Source organism: Triturus cristatus, chromosome 3_2 (assembly GCF_964204655.1).
Source record: "Triturus cristatus chromosome 3_2, aTriCri1.1, whole genome shotgun sequence".
NCBI classification, from domain to species: Eukaryota; Metazoa; Chordata; class Amphibia; order Caudata; family Salamandridae; genus Triturus; species Triturus cristatus.
In genome coordinates this window covers 921,475,555-921,492,201 of record NC_140584.1, presented here as the reverse complement: position 1 = coordinate 921,492,201, position 16,647 = coordinate 921,475,555, and the positions used below count along the sequence as shown (strand labels likewise).

The window sequence follows — 16,647 nt, the reverse complement described above, 5'->3', positions numbered from 1 at the left end:
CAGGGCAATTGGACCAGCGTGCGGCTACCGTTGATGTCCCCCAACAACTCCGGGAAATACAACCACTGCCGCACAAGGAACAGCGCGGAGCTCGTACGGTCCGCGACACAACGACCTCTGAACCAGAAACAGGAAACGCTACTAAACAGGAAGTCAGGCAACACAATGAAGGGGCGGAAACGGGCTAACAGCTAGAACGCTAAGCAGCGTTAGAAGCCCTCGATGCTCCTTAAATACCTTCCGCATCTCCAGGCTTGTCCGCGGGGCATGACAGCACACTCCCCCTAAGAAACTCTCCCCTGGGTTTGGGTTTGTCAGGGTACCGATGATGGAACTGCCGTACCAACCGGGGGGCATGTACATCACGAGCGTATTCCCATGTGCGCTCTTCCACCCCATACCCTTTCCAATGCAACAGATATTGGAGAGAACGTCCCCGGGAACGCGAGTCCACAATGTCCTCCACTTCATATTCCTCCGTGTCGGAAACAAGGACAGGAGCGGGTGCGCTAGGGAGACTCGTGCCAGGCTCAACAGGTTTTATCAAGGACACATGGAAAACCGGATGAATCCGAAACGAAGCAGGTAACTCGAGCTTCACCGCCACTGGATTGACCACCTTAAGGACAGTGTATGGACCGATATATCTGGGAGTAAACTTGCGAGGACCCTTGAGTGTAATGTTCTTTGTGGAAAGCCACACTTTATCCCCTGGAGCATAGATCGGTTCCAACCTCCTGTGCAAATCAGCCCCCTCTTTATATCGTGTTTTGGCCATGTCTAGCTCCTCCAATGTCTTAGTGTGTAGGTTCTGTAGTTTCAGCACTAGATCAGTGACAGCGGGAGTAGGGCAGTCAATCGAGACCCCCTCAGGCAACAACTTCGGATGAAAACCGTGAGAACAAAAAAAAGGTGTCATAGTGGTGGATGTATGTGGACTGTTATTATACGATATTTCTGCCAACCATACCCACTCGTCCCAGTCAGCCACGGAGTGTAAAGCTTGATTTCTGACATATTGCTCAAAACACTGATTGACCCTCTCGGTCTGGCCATCTGACTGCGGATGATGGCTAGAAGAGAGTCGCACATCAATCCGTAGCAGAGCACATAAGTATTTCCAAAACCGAGATACAAATTGAGCCCCTCTATCTGAGATCAGAACCGAAGGCAAGCCATGGAGGCGGACAATGTGTTGTAGGAAAATAGAGGCTAATTCTGAAGCTTTGGGTAGACCAGGTAAAGGGATGAAGTGTGCAGTCTTAGTGAAATGATCCACAACTACCAGCAAGGTGTTATTCAATTTCTTTGTTACTGGTAGATCCACTATAAAATCTAGGGAGACCGTATGCCAGGGACCCGGAGGAGAGGCAATAGGCAGGAGAAGACCCACGGGATTCTGATGGGAACTCTTGGTTTGGGCACAAACATGACATGTCTTTACGTAGTGTTCTATGTCTCGCAACATGGTTGGCCACCAAAACTTTTCCCGTATGGTCTTAGTAGTTTTCTTTATTCCGGGATGCCCTGACAGGGGATGTGAATGATACCAATCTAGTACCTGGGCTTGCAAATCAGATGTAGGTAATACTACTCCTCCCTGGACGCAAACATACCCATCCACCGTGCGAGTCTCATGCGACCCTACAATGGCCCGCATGTTCGCCGAGAGCTGACTCTCCTTAACATGGTCCTGAAATATATCTCCGGTGATCACTCCTCCTATGATGTGTTTCTCGGGAATGATAGATGGCGCTTCAACCGGATCCTCTAAATGTTGAAACCCCAGCCGGGATAGGGCGTCTGCTTTGCCATTTCTAGATCCAGGACGGAACTGTATAGTGAATTCATATTCACAAAAGAATTGAGACCAACGAAGTTGTCTCATAGACAGTGCCTTAGTTGTCTTAAGGTATTGAAGGTTGCGATGATCTGTATATACAACAACAGGAAACCTGGCTCCCAGTAGGTATTGCCTCCACTCCTCAAAGACCTTTTTTATCGCCAATAATTCTTTATCACCCACAGCATAGTTGTATTCAGCCGGAGTGAATTTATGAGAGAAATAAGCTACAGGATGACACTCGCCACTCTCTGGATCCGTTTGACTCAGGACCCCTCCCACTGCCACCTGCGAGGCGTCCGCCTCCACCACAAAGGGCAAGGCCGGGTCAGGATGTCGCAAGACAGGTGCGCATGTGAAGGCCGTCTTCATGCGCTGAAATGAGGATTCAGCTGCAGCAGACCACACATACAAACTCCCCTTTCGCAATAGCGCAGTGAGAGGAAGTGCCAATTCCGAGAAATTCTGAACAAAACGCCTATAAAAATTGGCGAACCCTAAAAACCTTTGAAGCTCTTTGATCGAACCAGGTGCCGGCCACGAAAGGACTGCTTTGACCTTGATGGGATCCATGCGGAGACCGTGGGGCGTAACAATAAATCCCAAAAAGGGCACTTCTTGCGTATGGAAGGAGCATTTTTCCAATTTGCAGTACAGATTATTATCACGCAAACGTTCTAATACCTTTCGGACATGACCCATATGTTCAGACAGAGAAGAGGAATAGATCAGTAGGTCATCAATGTACGCGATGACATGAACGTCCAGCATATCCCAGAGCACCTCATTGATGAAGAATTGAAATGCCGCTGGGGCGTTACAAAGCCCAAAGGGCATCACTAAGTACTCGAATAATCCGTATTTCGTGCAGAAGGCCGTTTTCCATTCGTCTCCCTCCTTGACCCGTACCAAATGGTAGGCGCCCCTCAGATCTAGTTTAGTAAAATACCTGGCGTTGCGTATTCTGTCAAGGAGGGAAGCGATCAGAGGCAAGGGATAACGGTTTTTGATGGTGATATTATTCAGTCTCCTATAGTCAATACAACACCGCAAGCCCCCTTCACGCTTGGGAATGAAAAACAGGGCCGAAGAGGCAGGTGATCTAGACGGTCTAATAAACCCCTTCTCCAACATCTCATCCAAGTATTCTCTGAGATATAGGTTCTCCTTCTCCGTAAGGGCATAGACTCTACTGCACGGAATCCTGGCTCCAGTCTCAAGGTCTATTCTGCAGTCATATACCCTATGCGGAGGAAGGACCTCTGCTTCCCTGGGATCAAAAACTGTGTACAAGTCATTATAACAGGCAGGTAATTCGGGTACAGGGTTGGTCACTTCAATCTCGAGCGGATGCTGGACCACTGCCACCTGAGCCTCACAGTGTGTATGAGGGCGGAACGTGAGGGTCCCTTCTTTCCAGTCAATAATGGGGTTATGCGTGTGTAACCATGGAATGCCTAGGAGAACAGGTATTTGTGGTGACCGAATTAAGTCGAATTCAAGGACCTCGTGATGATCAGGTTGTATGTGCATATGGAGATTAACTGTCTTATGAGTCACTGGCCCCGAGACAAGCGAGCTCCCATCTATCGTAAAGACCTTGGTGGAAACGTCTTTCACGACACAGGGAATTAGATTACTCCTTGCCCACTCCTCATCCATGAAATTCCCAGAAGCCCCTGAATCAATCATGGTGGATACATGGATGCCAAGATTTTCTACAGTGAGATAGGTTGATACATAGAGGTGAGGGATAGGTGTAATGTCATGTTCAGTAGAGGAGACTGTTAGACCAGAACTGCCCAAGGCTCCCGTCTCCACGAAACCCCGGCTTTCTAGTTTCCCGAACTCTTGAATGTATTGGGTTTGACTGGGCATGTCCTTAGGAAATGACCAGCCTTTCCACAATATAAACAGAGCCGATTAGCTCTTCTCCTTTGCCTCTCCTCCGCTGACAACGGCCCTCTCACTATCCCTATCTGCATTGGCTCGCTGTCATCTGTACCCTTCACAGCTTCCACTCTCTTCTCCTTAGCAGGCACAAAACGTGGTTCACCCTTCCCTTTTTCAAGTTTTCGTTCTTGGAGGCGGTGTTCGATCCTAACCACTAAATCTATCAGCTCATTACAGGCAGAGGGCAAGTCCACAATTTGAGAGAGCGCATCCTTTAAATCGTCACGGAGCCCTCTATAGAATAAAGTGCTCCGTTTCTCCTCGGGCCAATTGGCCTCGACCACTAATCTCTGAAAGGAGGTAATGTAACCCACCAAATCCTGGTTACCCTGTCTCAAAGCTAGCAGTTCGGTGTCAGCTGAATGGGTGTACGTATGCCTGTCGAATAGTTTACGAAATTCCCCTGTAAAGGCAGAGTAATTATATAAGAGGGGATCATCTCGATCTATCAAGGGTATAGCCCAATCAGCGGCTGCTCCACTGAGGTAAGACACTAGAAAGGCTACACGGGCTTGATCCGTGGGAAAGCAAGAGGCTTTACACGAAAAGTGCAACTGGCAGTGACTGAGGAAAGCCCCGCACCTGGAAGCATCACCCGAGAATCTCTCTGGAGGGGCCAGAGGGATGGAGGTAGGGGTAGTGACATGGATCACGGAGGGCGTGGGTTCGACTCTTCCCCCAGCAGCTCCTGGCTCATGCCTGTGCTGCAGAGAGTCGAGTCTGGTTGACAAAGCCTGTGTCTCCGCCTGTAAATTACCCAACATGCCCGCTAAATCAGCGAGTGTGACTGCTCCCAGGTCCATGGCGCTCGGGCAGAACTATCTATTTTAGGCTTAGCGTTCTGTAAGGATCAATGGTTTTGTTCCGCAGGAGCGCCAGGAATCCTGAAGAGAAGTCCTCTGTCGTCCCTCACGCCCCTTCCGCTCTATCAGACTCTAGAGCCAGGAGGGACGCTAGGGAAAACAGGGAAACAAAACAAGGGTAGGCAGGGGAAAAAGGCAGATCGTGCAGCACCCAACTTCTAGGTAACAGGCAGAACTTCACAGCTGTAAGACAAAGACACTTCGTTAATGTGCATTGATTTCCCCTCTTTCAGTCTAACCTTGTGTGAGTGAAAATACACATACCATGCTGTTTTTGACTTTGGGGGATTCTCAGCATGTATCCTATTGTAGACGTCAAGACCCCTATGTGAATACACAAAGATTACAACCAATGTTCACCACTTTCCTGGACCAACAATCTATAACTGTAATGGTGGCTCTTACCCCTATCTTCTAATGAGTGCGAATCGGCGGTATGCTAGTCTCCTTGTGTGTTCACTGATAATTGGAGATGAATATGACAACGAAGAGCTGCAGGGAATATGGGTGGAAAAGAATGTAAGGGATATGCGTGAACAACTTTCTCCCAAATATACTCATGCAATGACCAAAGGTTACCGTGTTTAATGATGAAGTACCACTGTAACCTATGATACACCCCAAGGGTCCACGCCAGTTTCTCCTGCCTAATGGGGAAGGTAATGAAATACGAATGGAACTAAAGAGAAAACAATATTGCTCTGGCCAGAAGAGTCAGAGAGAATCCTTAACCGCAGGATTCGTGTAAAACAAGCACAAGAAGTCCACAACAGCGAAGAGAACCGCCCCGTGAGTAGCACCACGCTACTAACACCGAGGCCTTACTTGACAGAGGCTTCTGGACCGTGGGCGACCTCAGCAGGGCAATTGGACCAGCGTGCGGCTACCGTTGATGTCCCCCAACAACTCCGGGAAATACAACCACTGCCGCACAAGGAACAGCGCGGAGCTCGTACGGTCCGCGACACAACGACCTCTGAACCGGAAACAGGAAACGCTACTAAACAGGAAGTCAGGCAACACAATGAAGGGGCGGAAACGGGCTAACAGCTAGAACGCTAAGCAGCGTTAGAAGCCCTCGATGCTCCTTAAATACCTTCCGCATCTCCAGGCTTGTCCGCGGGGCATGACACATACGCAAGCTAGTTCCCTTCAGGGCCAGTGTTTTTGATTTTAGTTTGTAATTACTATAGTGTTGCCTTTGTGTTTAGAGCCTAGTGTGATAACAGGGCGATTTTGATGTGACCACTGAGCACGTTCCAGCTTTGTCACATGCCATTTGCTGCTAATGCTCTTGTAAATTCCCTTGGGATGGCCTTGTTTACCTGACTGCTTCTATTTCACATCTGCTAACATGAATTCTGAATATAAGCTAACCAGTGTGCGCTATCTAGCTTTGTAACCCTGTGTTTCTTTCCATCTTTTTCTTTCTTTCTTGCCTTCCTTCTTGCCTTCTTCCTTCTACCTTCTCTTTCATTCTTTCCTTATTTTCCCTTCCTTTCCTGCCTTTCTTTGTGTTTCTTCCCGTGCCTTTGTTTGTCTTCCTTTGTGTTTCTTTCTTCATCCTTCATTTCCTTATTTTATCGGTTTTTTCTTCTTGTACCCTTTTGCTTTCTGTCCTTTTATCCTTCATTAATTTTTTCTTTCTTTTTCTTTCCTTTATTCTTTCCTTTCTTCTTTCTTTTTGTTTTCCTTCATTTTTCCTTGCCTTCAGTTGACGTTAACTCTAACTATGAGCTAATCAGTGTGCTCTAGTTATCTTTGCAAACCTTTTTCTTTCTCTCTTCCATTCTCTTTCCTCCTTTCTTCCTCTTTCATTCTTTCCATCTTTCGCTCTTTGTGTCTTGATTTGTTTCTTGCCTTTTTCTGTCTCAGGCAAGAGGCTTGCAGCCAATGGCAGACCAATTTTTTAGATAAAGATCTTTTGATTTAGCTAAAATTATATGTATACTATACTTATAGGGGTTTTCAGCCAGACGTCATCCATTAGTCTGTTTAGTCATTCACATTTTTCTTCCACTGACTCTGAAACCGTCATACCAAGAGTGTGGAGATGTTACCCCCCTCATCCGCAGCAGCTCACTCCACTCACTTTGGTGCTAATTTGGTCTATTTATTCGTGGTCTTCCACAGCAACCGACAGAAGCATCAGTACGCAGAGCTGGCTATTAGCAAAGATCAGTGTGCTGCAAATACCGCCTCTCATCTCATTTAACATAAGGTAGTGTTTACCAGACCTGGCAAATTTACTGCTTACTTATATATATTTTTTCCTTCTATGTGAAAGACTATCTGCCAAGTGGCCTCGTGCCTTTTTTGATATCTTCTTCTTCTTTAGGCTATTTTTCCCCAACAGACTTTAAATTATGGAGTTTTTAATTGTATACGTTAATGGTAAAATAGAAACTACAAGTATCTATATGGAAATTATTGTTGGGGAAAAGACCGGAATATGTGAATGTCATCATGACATTTGTTCATATGCCAGCTTTTTTATGCATTTTTGTCTTTCTTTATACTTAATTAGTAAATTGAAAAATGTACACCCATAAAAGAGTTCTCTTGACACGGTCTGTCCTACACGATGAAAGCAACCTAATCCAGTAGTGGTATGATAAAGAATTCAATACAGGAGCCAGGTTTTCAGCATTTTACTAAACCTTGATAGGTGTTCTTAATCTCTGAAAGAATGAGGAAGTTTATTCCACGTATCTACTCTTCAGAGCTTTAAAGTTCTCTTTCCAGGTAAAGAGCTTGTTCATTGAGATAGCTAGTTGTTTGCAGGTGACTGAGCGTAGCCGTGGATATATGTGACATTTTGAGTGCTATTTCCAAGGGCACCAAACAAAACAATTTAAGCATATGTAATATTGTGAATTTCTGAACGGACCTCATTTTTGCAATGTAAAGATCAAGGGAACATAAGGGCTTAGACCTTAGAAGATGACACAGGATGAATCTTAGTGTCAGTCTGTCTGACACCCCAGTTCTCACTGACATGGGGGACACAACCATTGTGGGAGAACCCTATATATTAGGACTGAGAGTGAAGGGCATCCTGTAGCAGTAGGTGGGAACCACATTGGATCTCACTCATTCACCTATTGATTCTATCATACATTTACTCACCTGTCCATTCACAAATTCATACATTCACTCCAGTCACTCATTCAGCTATACTCGCTCATCCATCATTTATTGTAAGAATGTGTTCATTTACCGATTTGTTCATCCACTTTCATGTATGTTTTCACTTAACTATTCATCTATCCTTTCACTTACACATCAATGCATCCATTGTTTCATTCTCGGATTCAATCACAGGCTCCACACCTACACAATTACATTATATAAAATGACCCAGTTCTGTTGGTCTTCTAAGTGCTCATTTTTAAACTATTGTCAAATCTTTTCTTCATGTAACACTGGTGGTCTTCATCTGTGAAATATCAGTACTCCACACTTTCACATACAAATGGCCAGCTATTTCCCAAACGATAGTTACACCGCTGCTCTAAGCATGTATTTCAAGGTGTATGCATCTCTTGTAGTTTAGAGCTTCTAACAGCCTCATAAAAAGCACCTTATGGCATTTTCACACCCTATTCCTATTCTAGAGATTGGAAAGTCCCAGGATACAGCAGTCTCTGGATTCACCACATATTACAAACTTCGCAATAGATACGTATGCTTCAAAATCTGCTTTCCTGATGCCCGTAATTTTCTACATTCACAGGGGACTGTAAACTCATAAACTCTTGCAGAAGACATGTCTTTTACTTGCATGCCAACTTGACAACCATTTTGACTTCAATTATGATGAATAAAATTTAGTGCCTTCAGTTTGCAACTGAAACCTCTTAAACAGCTATATTATTTGGCATGGAGAAAGCACCATCTCCAAAAAAACACTATTGCACCTTTTCTTTTTTTAGTGATTATGATTGCTATTGTTTTCTTCAAATGTCTTTTTCCAGGATGGAAATGGAGTGGTGCGCGGTTATTACCTGTCTGTCTTCCTCGAATTGTCAGCTGGGTTGCCAGAAACTTCAAAGTATGTACATTTCTTTCATAATTTTAGTGCTTGGAATCATTCTTCCCTAGAATTTCTAGAGTCCGCATTATGCACCTTATTTGTTTTTTATCTAGCCTTGACAGAGCTATTTGTTGTGCCTTAAATTTATAGAGTTTATATTTGGGATAGTCCTTTGTTACAGCAGATCAAAGAATTCTGTGGCAATACGCCTACTAAATACACAAAGAGTTTTATACTACTTTGCATTTGTATTATAATTAATCATTTACCCAACACTGAAAAACATTCAAAATAAAAGTTGCCAGCCTTTAATACTTGATGTAAACTCGAGGAAGAACGAATGTGACAATACTCCTAGTTGAACTGCACTACAGACTTCTGCAAAAATTGTGTTAGAGTTACTAGTCTAGTATATGTGTTTTTTCTTGTGTAGCCCTCTCTCTCTCTGTAATGTTTTCAGCAGCTCAAAGACTGTTCTGGGTTATCGGAGACTTAATAACAATCCCCTCTATTAGTTGCTGTTGAGCGGGCTACACTGGAAACTTGAATACCGATTTACAAGTCTATATAGGAGTAACTCAGAATGCGAGCACTGTGATCCTTCCACTGCAGTGCAACCACTTTCTGGTGTAGTCTCTGCAGGATAGAGAAGCAGAAAGACATATGTGAAACCATATTATATGCAGGCATTCGCCACTAAAACATAAGTTTAAGTTTTACCAACTATTACATACTTAAAGTGATCGTGTCAGTTTATATTAATCTTGGCTTTTATGAATGAAAAATGCCAAACATTCAGTTTGACTGATATCTTGTTTTAAAAATTAAATTCTTTAATTTTGGTCCATATTTGTATTATTATTGACACAAATCGATGTACTGCTGACACAAATTAATGATTTTCTTTGTCCAAACTAGGGGCAGGCTAACTAAAACCTATTTATTCTTGTTATATCAATTTTACGAGAGCAAGGAATGAAATAAAAGAGGGAGAAAAAGGAAAGGAGGAAAGTTTGAGAGGGAAGGACACGGACAATAGGAGGGTAGAGAGTGAGTTAAGGGACTAATGGGCAGGGTAGTTAGGCAAAAGTGAGGGAGAGACAAATGGATTAGGGAGAGGGATGAGACATGCGGCAGCAGAAACAAAGACAGCGAATGTAATTGTAGAAGACCAGGGAGGAAAAAGAAAAGGCAAGACCAGTATCAGGGAAGATGAGTGAAAAGGGAGAAATAGGAAAAGAGACAGAAGGAGGAAGGAGACAAGAGGTGAGGTCAGTAGAAGGGAAAGGCAAAAGGAGAAAGAGAATGGGAATGTCAGGAGAGAAACAAACAGAGGCGAGACACAAGGGCAGAGAAGAGAAAAAAGGGTGTGATTATAGCGAGGGAGAGGTAGAAGATGGCAGAGTGAATAGGAAAGCTAGAGGATGGATGAAAGGATAACCCTTTTAGAGAGAAATGGACTTGCTCATTCACTTCTGTTTCAGATGTAGGTCCAAGTGGGGGATATTGATTTTTTTCTGGTTATTCATCTGATTTTAATGGATGATATGCAGTATTTCATTGAATAGCAGCACTATTATAAAAGCAAAGGTGATTTCCCATAACAGTTATAAGAATTCAAATAATAAGCAGTCTTTAATATGAGTGCAGATACCTTCTTTTTTTAATTTCAAAATCATTATTATTGAACATTTTATATGACAAGAATTATAGACCTAGTACAGGACAGTGAGGAACAGTTGCTTAATGGGGTATGAGCATTGAATTATGGTACATCACCATTTGCTTTCTTTCAAATCGGTTTATTAGAATTTATAAGAGGGAACAGACCTCATCATAATAAGGTGCATTTGAGTTGGAAGGAGGCATCACAATAGCTGTAACATAGACAATGCATAGATATCATACATCATAAGGCATATTTGAATGAAGAGCTCAACATTACACTAGTGGTGCCATCGTATTTGTCGCAGCAGATATTGTTTCTTTGGTGAGGACTAAACAACATAACTTGGGGAAGTAAGAAAGAACAGGGTCGGGGGAAGATATCAATGTGGGTTAGGGAGAGGAAGGAGTGAGTCCAGGGCAGAGTCGAGTAGGCCATAGAAGCGTCTAGGGGGGAAAGGGGCCTCCTTTCGGGTCCGTGAGAGGAGAGTCCGATTGAGGAGTCCCTCGAATGTGTATGGCAAAAGAGCGTCCTCAAAACGCTGGGGGGCCCTCAGCCGAGGGGGAGAGTAGCAAGAGTTTTCTACTTAGGACAAGTGGTGGATAAGCAGTTGCCAGGTGTAGGTGAATTTGGTGTCCGTGTGGGTAAGGCGGGCAGTCAATAGCTCCATTGCCATGATGTGCCAAAGGCACAGAAACCATGCTGAGATAGGTGGGGGAGGGTTTTTTCCATTGAAGAGCAATGGTTTGTCTTGGTGCCCTGAGCATCTGTGCAATGGGGTGCCAGTCTGAATGAGTCATGGCGGCGAGCCAAGATGGTCTGATGCCCAGTAGGGTCACCATGGGACAGCTTGGTATGGGGAAGCCCAAGGTATCCTTAATATGACTTAGGTCCTCCCTACAGAACATTATCAGGGTTGGACAAGTCTACCAAATATGGATGAAGTCGCCCACCGCTGTCTGCCATCTCCAGCAGAGAAGGGAAAGGGTTGGGAGCATTTTCTGAAGATGCGCAGAAGTGTAGTACCAGCGCGCCATTCATTTGTAGGCTGATTCGCGTTGGGGATTGCTCCTGTAGATTTTGGGAATGTCATTCCATAATTGTTCCCAGCTTTCTGGTGTCACCTCTTCCCCTATGTCTGTCCTCCATTGCTTCTGATATGTGTGAGACTGAATGGGATATGACTGTTGTAGTACCTTGTATGTGCCGGAGATTAAGCCACGGGTGCCCATTAAAGGCTCGGACCAGGGCTTCGAAAGGGTTAAGCTGTCTGGTTGGTCCCCGAGTATAGTTGAGGGTGAGCAGCCAGAGGCGAAGTTGATAATATTGTAGCCTTGAGGATTCTGTGATGTGGAAAGATTTCTTGCATTGCTCAAATGTTTTGAAAGTGTCCCCCTCAAAAAGATAATGAATTATGCAAAATGCGCCCTCCCTCCAGGAAATGAATGAGTGTGGTTGTAAAGCTGGTAGAAACATTGGATTGTGGGCTACATGGGTGTTGGGGAAGGGAAATGAGACTTCTGGGAACTGCGATTTTGTCCCAAATGTTAGGTAATGTTTTTGTGGGGGTGTCTATATATGCACCGAAAAGCGGGAAGTTTGGAAGTAGACAAACTAAAAGATAATGAAACGAGATCATTCAATAATCTATCAACTATGGAACGCAAGGCGATCTTGGAAATAGATAACATGCAGGACATCATAATAAAACCTGCAGACAAGGGAGGAGCAACAGTGGTATTACCAATAGATATGTACCATAAAGAATGCCGGAACCTCTTGAATGACGCTCGTAACTATCTACGATTACAAAAGGATCCTACTGAGGAACTAAGACGAAACATACACAATATGGTAAATAGAGCGGCTGAAGAAGGATGGATAACAGCTGCAGATAAAGTTTTTAAAAAAGAATCTGACCCTAAAACACCGTACTTTTACATCCTTCCGAAGGTGCACAAGAACAAAAACCCACCCCCGGGAAGACCAATTGTATCCGGTATTGGATCTATACTGGAACCTTTATCCAAATTTACAGATCATTTTCTCAGACCGATGGTACAAAAAATGCCTTCATATTTGAAAGACACACAAGATATTTTGGTAAAATTTCAATCACTGACATTTGACCCAACAACTGATTATCTGATTACTTTACATGTAGAAGCGCGGTATACCAGCATTCCACAAGAAGCATCACTCAAAGTAATAGAGAGTCTGTTGGAAGCCGAATCATGGACATCGATCACCCCCATTAGATGTATCATGGAGTGTGCAAGATTGGCCCTAACTAAGAACTATTTCGAATTTGAAGGAGAATTCTTTTTACAAACCCATCAAACTTCGATGGGCATGACTTGTGCTCCTAGCATAGCCTGTCTATACGTCCATGATTTTGAGACAAAATTCATCTACACGACTACCAACCCGTACCAGAACAACATGGTGGTTTGGAAGAGATTTATAGATGATATTTTTCTCATCTGGAAGGGTGAAAAGACAAAAGCGTATGAGTTTTTAACATGGTTAAACTCAAGGGACAAGTATCTCAAGTTCACAATGACAATGGAAAAGAATTCCATTACGTTTTTGGATTTAAAAATCTGGCTGGTGAATGGCATTCTAAAAACTGAAGTATTTTATAAACCAACTGATGTGAACAACTTGTTGAGATACGATAGTTTCCACCCTAAGTCCTTAAAAGATAACCTGCCAGTAGGACAGTTCCTACGGGTACGGAGGAATTGTTCAGATAAAGAGACTTATGAAGTCCATGCAGAAAAACTTTTTAAAAAATTAACAACAAATTTCTATCCGAAGAAATTGATAAAACAAGCACATAAAAGGGCCAGAAACAACATCCGTGATGGCCTCTTGGAAACATACCAAAAACCTGAAACCAAAAGATTAGTATGTGTCACGACCTATGGAACAAAATCCAATAAAGAAAAACGAATAATTTTGCGACATTGGAAAACTTTAAATTCAGGGCATTTAAAAATGGAAAAACCAATGTTTGCTTTTAAAAGAGGAAAATCATTACGAGATTCATTGGTGCATATTCGCCCTAAAAAGACAAAAGCTAGTCGTAAACAACAGACTAATACTCTATGGAACCTTCCTGATGTGGTGGGACATTTCCCTTGTGGCACATGCAACATATGCTGTTTAACCAAAGCGAGTAAAGAGATAAGTTTGGGTTTGAAAACTCCTTGGGAGCAGAGAAATTTTACAAATTGCAATAGCCACAACGTAGTATATATAATGACTTGTACATGTAACCTGCGGTACATTGGAATGACCACCCGAAAAGTTAAGATAAGAATAAATGAACAACGTAGCACTTTCAGATGTGGGAAAACAGCCACTAAAATGATGCGTCACTTTCAAACAGCCAAACATACTTCACATGGACAGTGATTGAAAGACTGCCAAACTCCTGCCTTGAGAAACAACTCTTTAAACTTGAACAGCGATGGATTTACCGTTTATCATGTGTAACACAGGGTTTAAACGAGGAAATCCCATGGGTATCGCTGGGATAAGATGGCAAGAACACTATTAACATAGCTATATTATGATGTGCATAATGGGAGACCCCTTAAAAATAAGGACCCAGTATTGTATCCTAAATACATGATAACACAAACCCAAGTAATAATTGAGGCACGGATGGAAACACACAAAAACAGCAGGCAACTGACATGAGATTCATTAGGGATTTGGGTTTGAGTAACTGACCTTATTGTAGTCCTGCGGCCAAAACATATTGGGTATAGGCAGTTCCAAGGTACACCAGCAGGGGTCTATAAAATCATTTTGAATAAACAAAGAAATAACCAACTAAAACAGGCTCCCTGTTTCACACCCTGAATATATTAATTACTCAAAGCCCGTACTGGACTACGTGGTCGTTCCAACATGTATATATGCTTTATTTAAAAAAAAAAACGAAACTATCATCTTTTTTGAAAAAAAAACGAAACTATCATCTTTTAAAAAAAAATTCGTAACTGTGTTGGTCCATGAACATATAAACAAATAAACAGGACTACATGGTCCATGAATCTTCACGTATCAGAGACACTGAATACGGACGTGTAACGTAAGGGGGCGGGAAGCTAGTCACGAACGACGTTCCCGGCCACGCGTAAGCAAATTGAAACTAAAAAAAGTGCTTAAGACGCCGAAACGCCATTACGGACTGACGACGGCGGGCGATGTGGAAGATTAGGTACAGACATGGTGTTTGATCTTTGACGAAATGAGTAAATTTTTAGTAAATGGATTTGGTGTCTTGAAACAAAAACAGTCATGGCGAGACATTACAAACAAACTTTGTCTTTTGTCTCCGTAAAGGGAGATTGGGGCCGGAAAAATAAGTATACGATCAGCCCCTTGAATCTTGATTTATACGTATAGGTGCCGAGTAATATCGCAATGGTAAAGAAGTAATGAGTAATAAGAAAATATCATGTAGTATTAGTTGATCAGACAGCATATTTTAATCTGTTTTATCATGGGTAACCATATTTTTCGTTAATATCGGCATCCCGACTTTGTAACATACAGGGAATTTTATTATACAATTCTGAAGAGAGATACATCAGACCAAATGACTAATAAGAAAACATCTATGGATACATATACCTGTATCACCTTAAAAAAAAGCAAGGTCTTTGATTGTAATAACAGGTGTTGAGAATAGTGAACTCGCTGTGAGAAACGTTATGGTGGGAATAACATGTGAAAAACAAACAATGGGGCCAGAACTAACATACTCGGTCATTGAGTTGGACACAATTGCGAACAAATCTTGAGTGTACATAATGATGAGGACACAGGAAATGGAAGTGAAATCTTGAAAGGGTTCTTAAAAATCCATTTATAGAAAAAACGGTATCAAACGATGAAGGTGACACATAAGATGCATGCAACCGATAAGAGAAGGAAGAAGGGCCCATTAGGTGACACTGAGCAAAAACGTGGGATATAACACTACAAAGAGAGAACCATGAAGTGTTTGTTTCTGATAAACGTGAAGAAGCAGTGGTCATCTATAACTATCACAAAATGGAAATTTGTAAAATCAAAATTACATTAAGCCTCTCACTTATGAGGTACCAACCGTTTGATCCTTTGATCCCCCTGATTCCCCAGTGTGTGACTACAAGACGACACCGTGACACACCAGACCCGCATGGTGCTCAATAATACCACACAGTAGGTGAGGACAAAAATAAAGAGTATGATAATACAAGCATCAGTGTGTTTTGCATGACACTAAAAGAGGCACCTTAAAGTTTGGGTGAGGGACAGATCTGGACCACGAATGTGTGTACCACTAAGCATGCTCTAGAGTAGTTTCCTAGAAACGCGTGTGAATTTAGTAGGTTGCACATAGGGCTATCGCGATTGTGAGAGATCACTTTGATCCACACGGTTTGGTTTTCATATGCACTATAGCGTATTGAGGAAAATCACAGAGAAAATGAAAAATACTGAGGTAGTAGCACTGGTAGTGATCCTGTGGTGGCTTAACACATTAAGCAAAAATGAATCACGTAACTAGGGTGGATATTTAGATATGGCACATGTGTATGAAAAGTATTACACCATAGTAACTACAGATTACACACAACCACTAATAACATTGTCTGTAATTGTTTATATCCCCTTTTATCTTTTAGAAAATCTACTGGATATTACTCCATATATCTAGGTGAGTGCAATAGGCCTCATTTTTTGTGCATGGAATTGTTTGCCAAACACAAGGCAGGGACTTTAAAACAAAATAAACAAGATTAAGATATTTGAGCCCTGACGAAGGCCCCAGACCCGATAGGGCTAGCACCGAGAGCCGAAACATGTTGCCTTTAGCAAGTGGGTATATTTGAAAAAATTGTTTTCAAAAGAACCCCATTTCACATTTTTTAATATACCACGGGTACCCTATAAATAAAGTTTTGCATTGGGGTATACCTGTAGGTATTTTTTAACATATCACTTATCTGGTTCCCTGCGTAACCAGTTCTTACACTTTATATAAGAACTCCCAGAACAACTTTGGTTGAGTCCGCCCAGGTAGTACCATCTTACCTGGGTGTGGAAAGACGCCCATGATGAAGCATGTCACTATTAGTGAGTGAGGCGTCTTCTCCAATATCTTGGATATTCCACCTGTTTGAGTGACTAATAGGACATATGAAGGGTCCGAGGCTCTTTTGATTGGATATTTGGTCCAATCTTAAAAAAGCTGTATACCCATTTGGGACAACAGTGAACA

General features: G+C 42.6%; 1 protein-coding gene across 3 annotated transcripts in view; it reads left to right on the top strand.

The window, feature by feature from the left end:
- Positions 1-16,647, top strand: part of TRIM37 (tripartite motif containing 37) — a 1,106,152-nt gene that overhangs the window by 427,642 nt on the left and 661,863 nt on the right. For all 3 annotated transcript variants that reach the window (XM_085649381.1, XM_085649379.1, XM_085649380.1), the window contains exon 12: positions 8,637-8,713. In XM_085649381.1, coding sequence (XP_085505507.1) covers positions 8,637-8,713 — 77 coding nt within the window. The remainder of the gene's footprint in view (positions 1-8,636; positions 8,714-16,647) is intronic.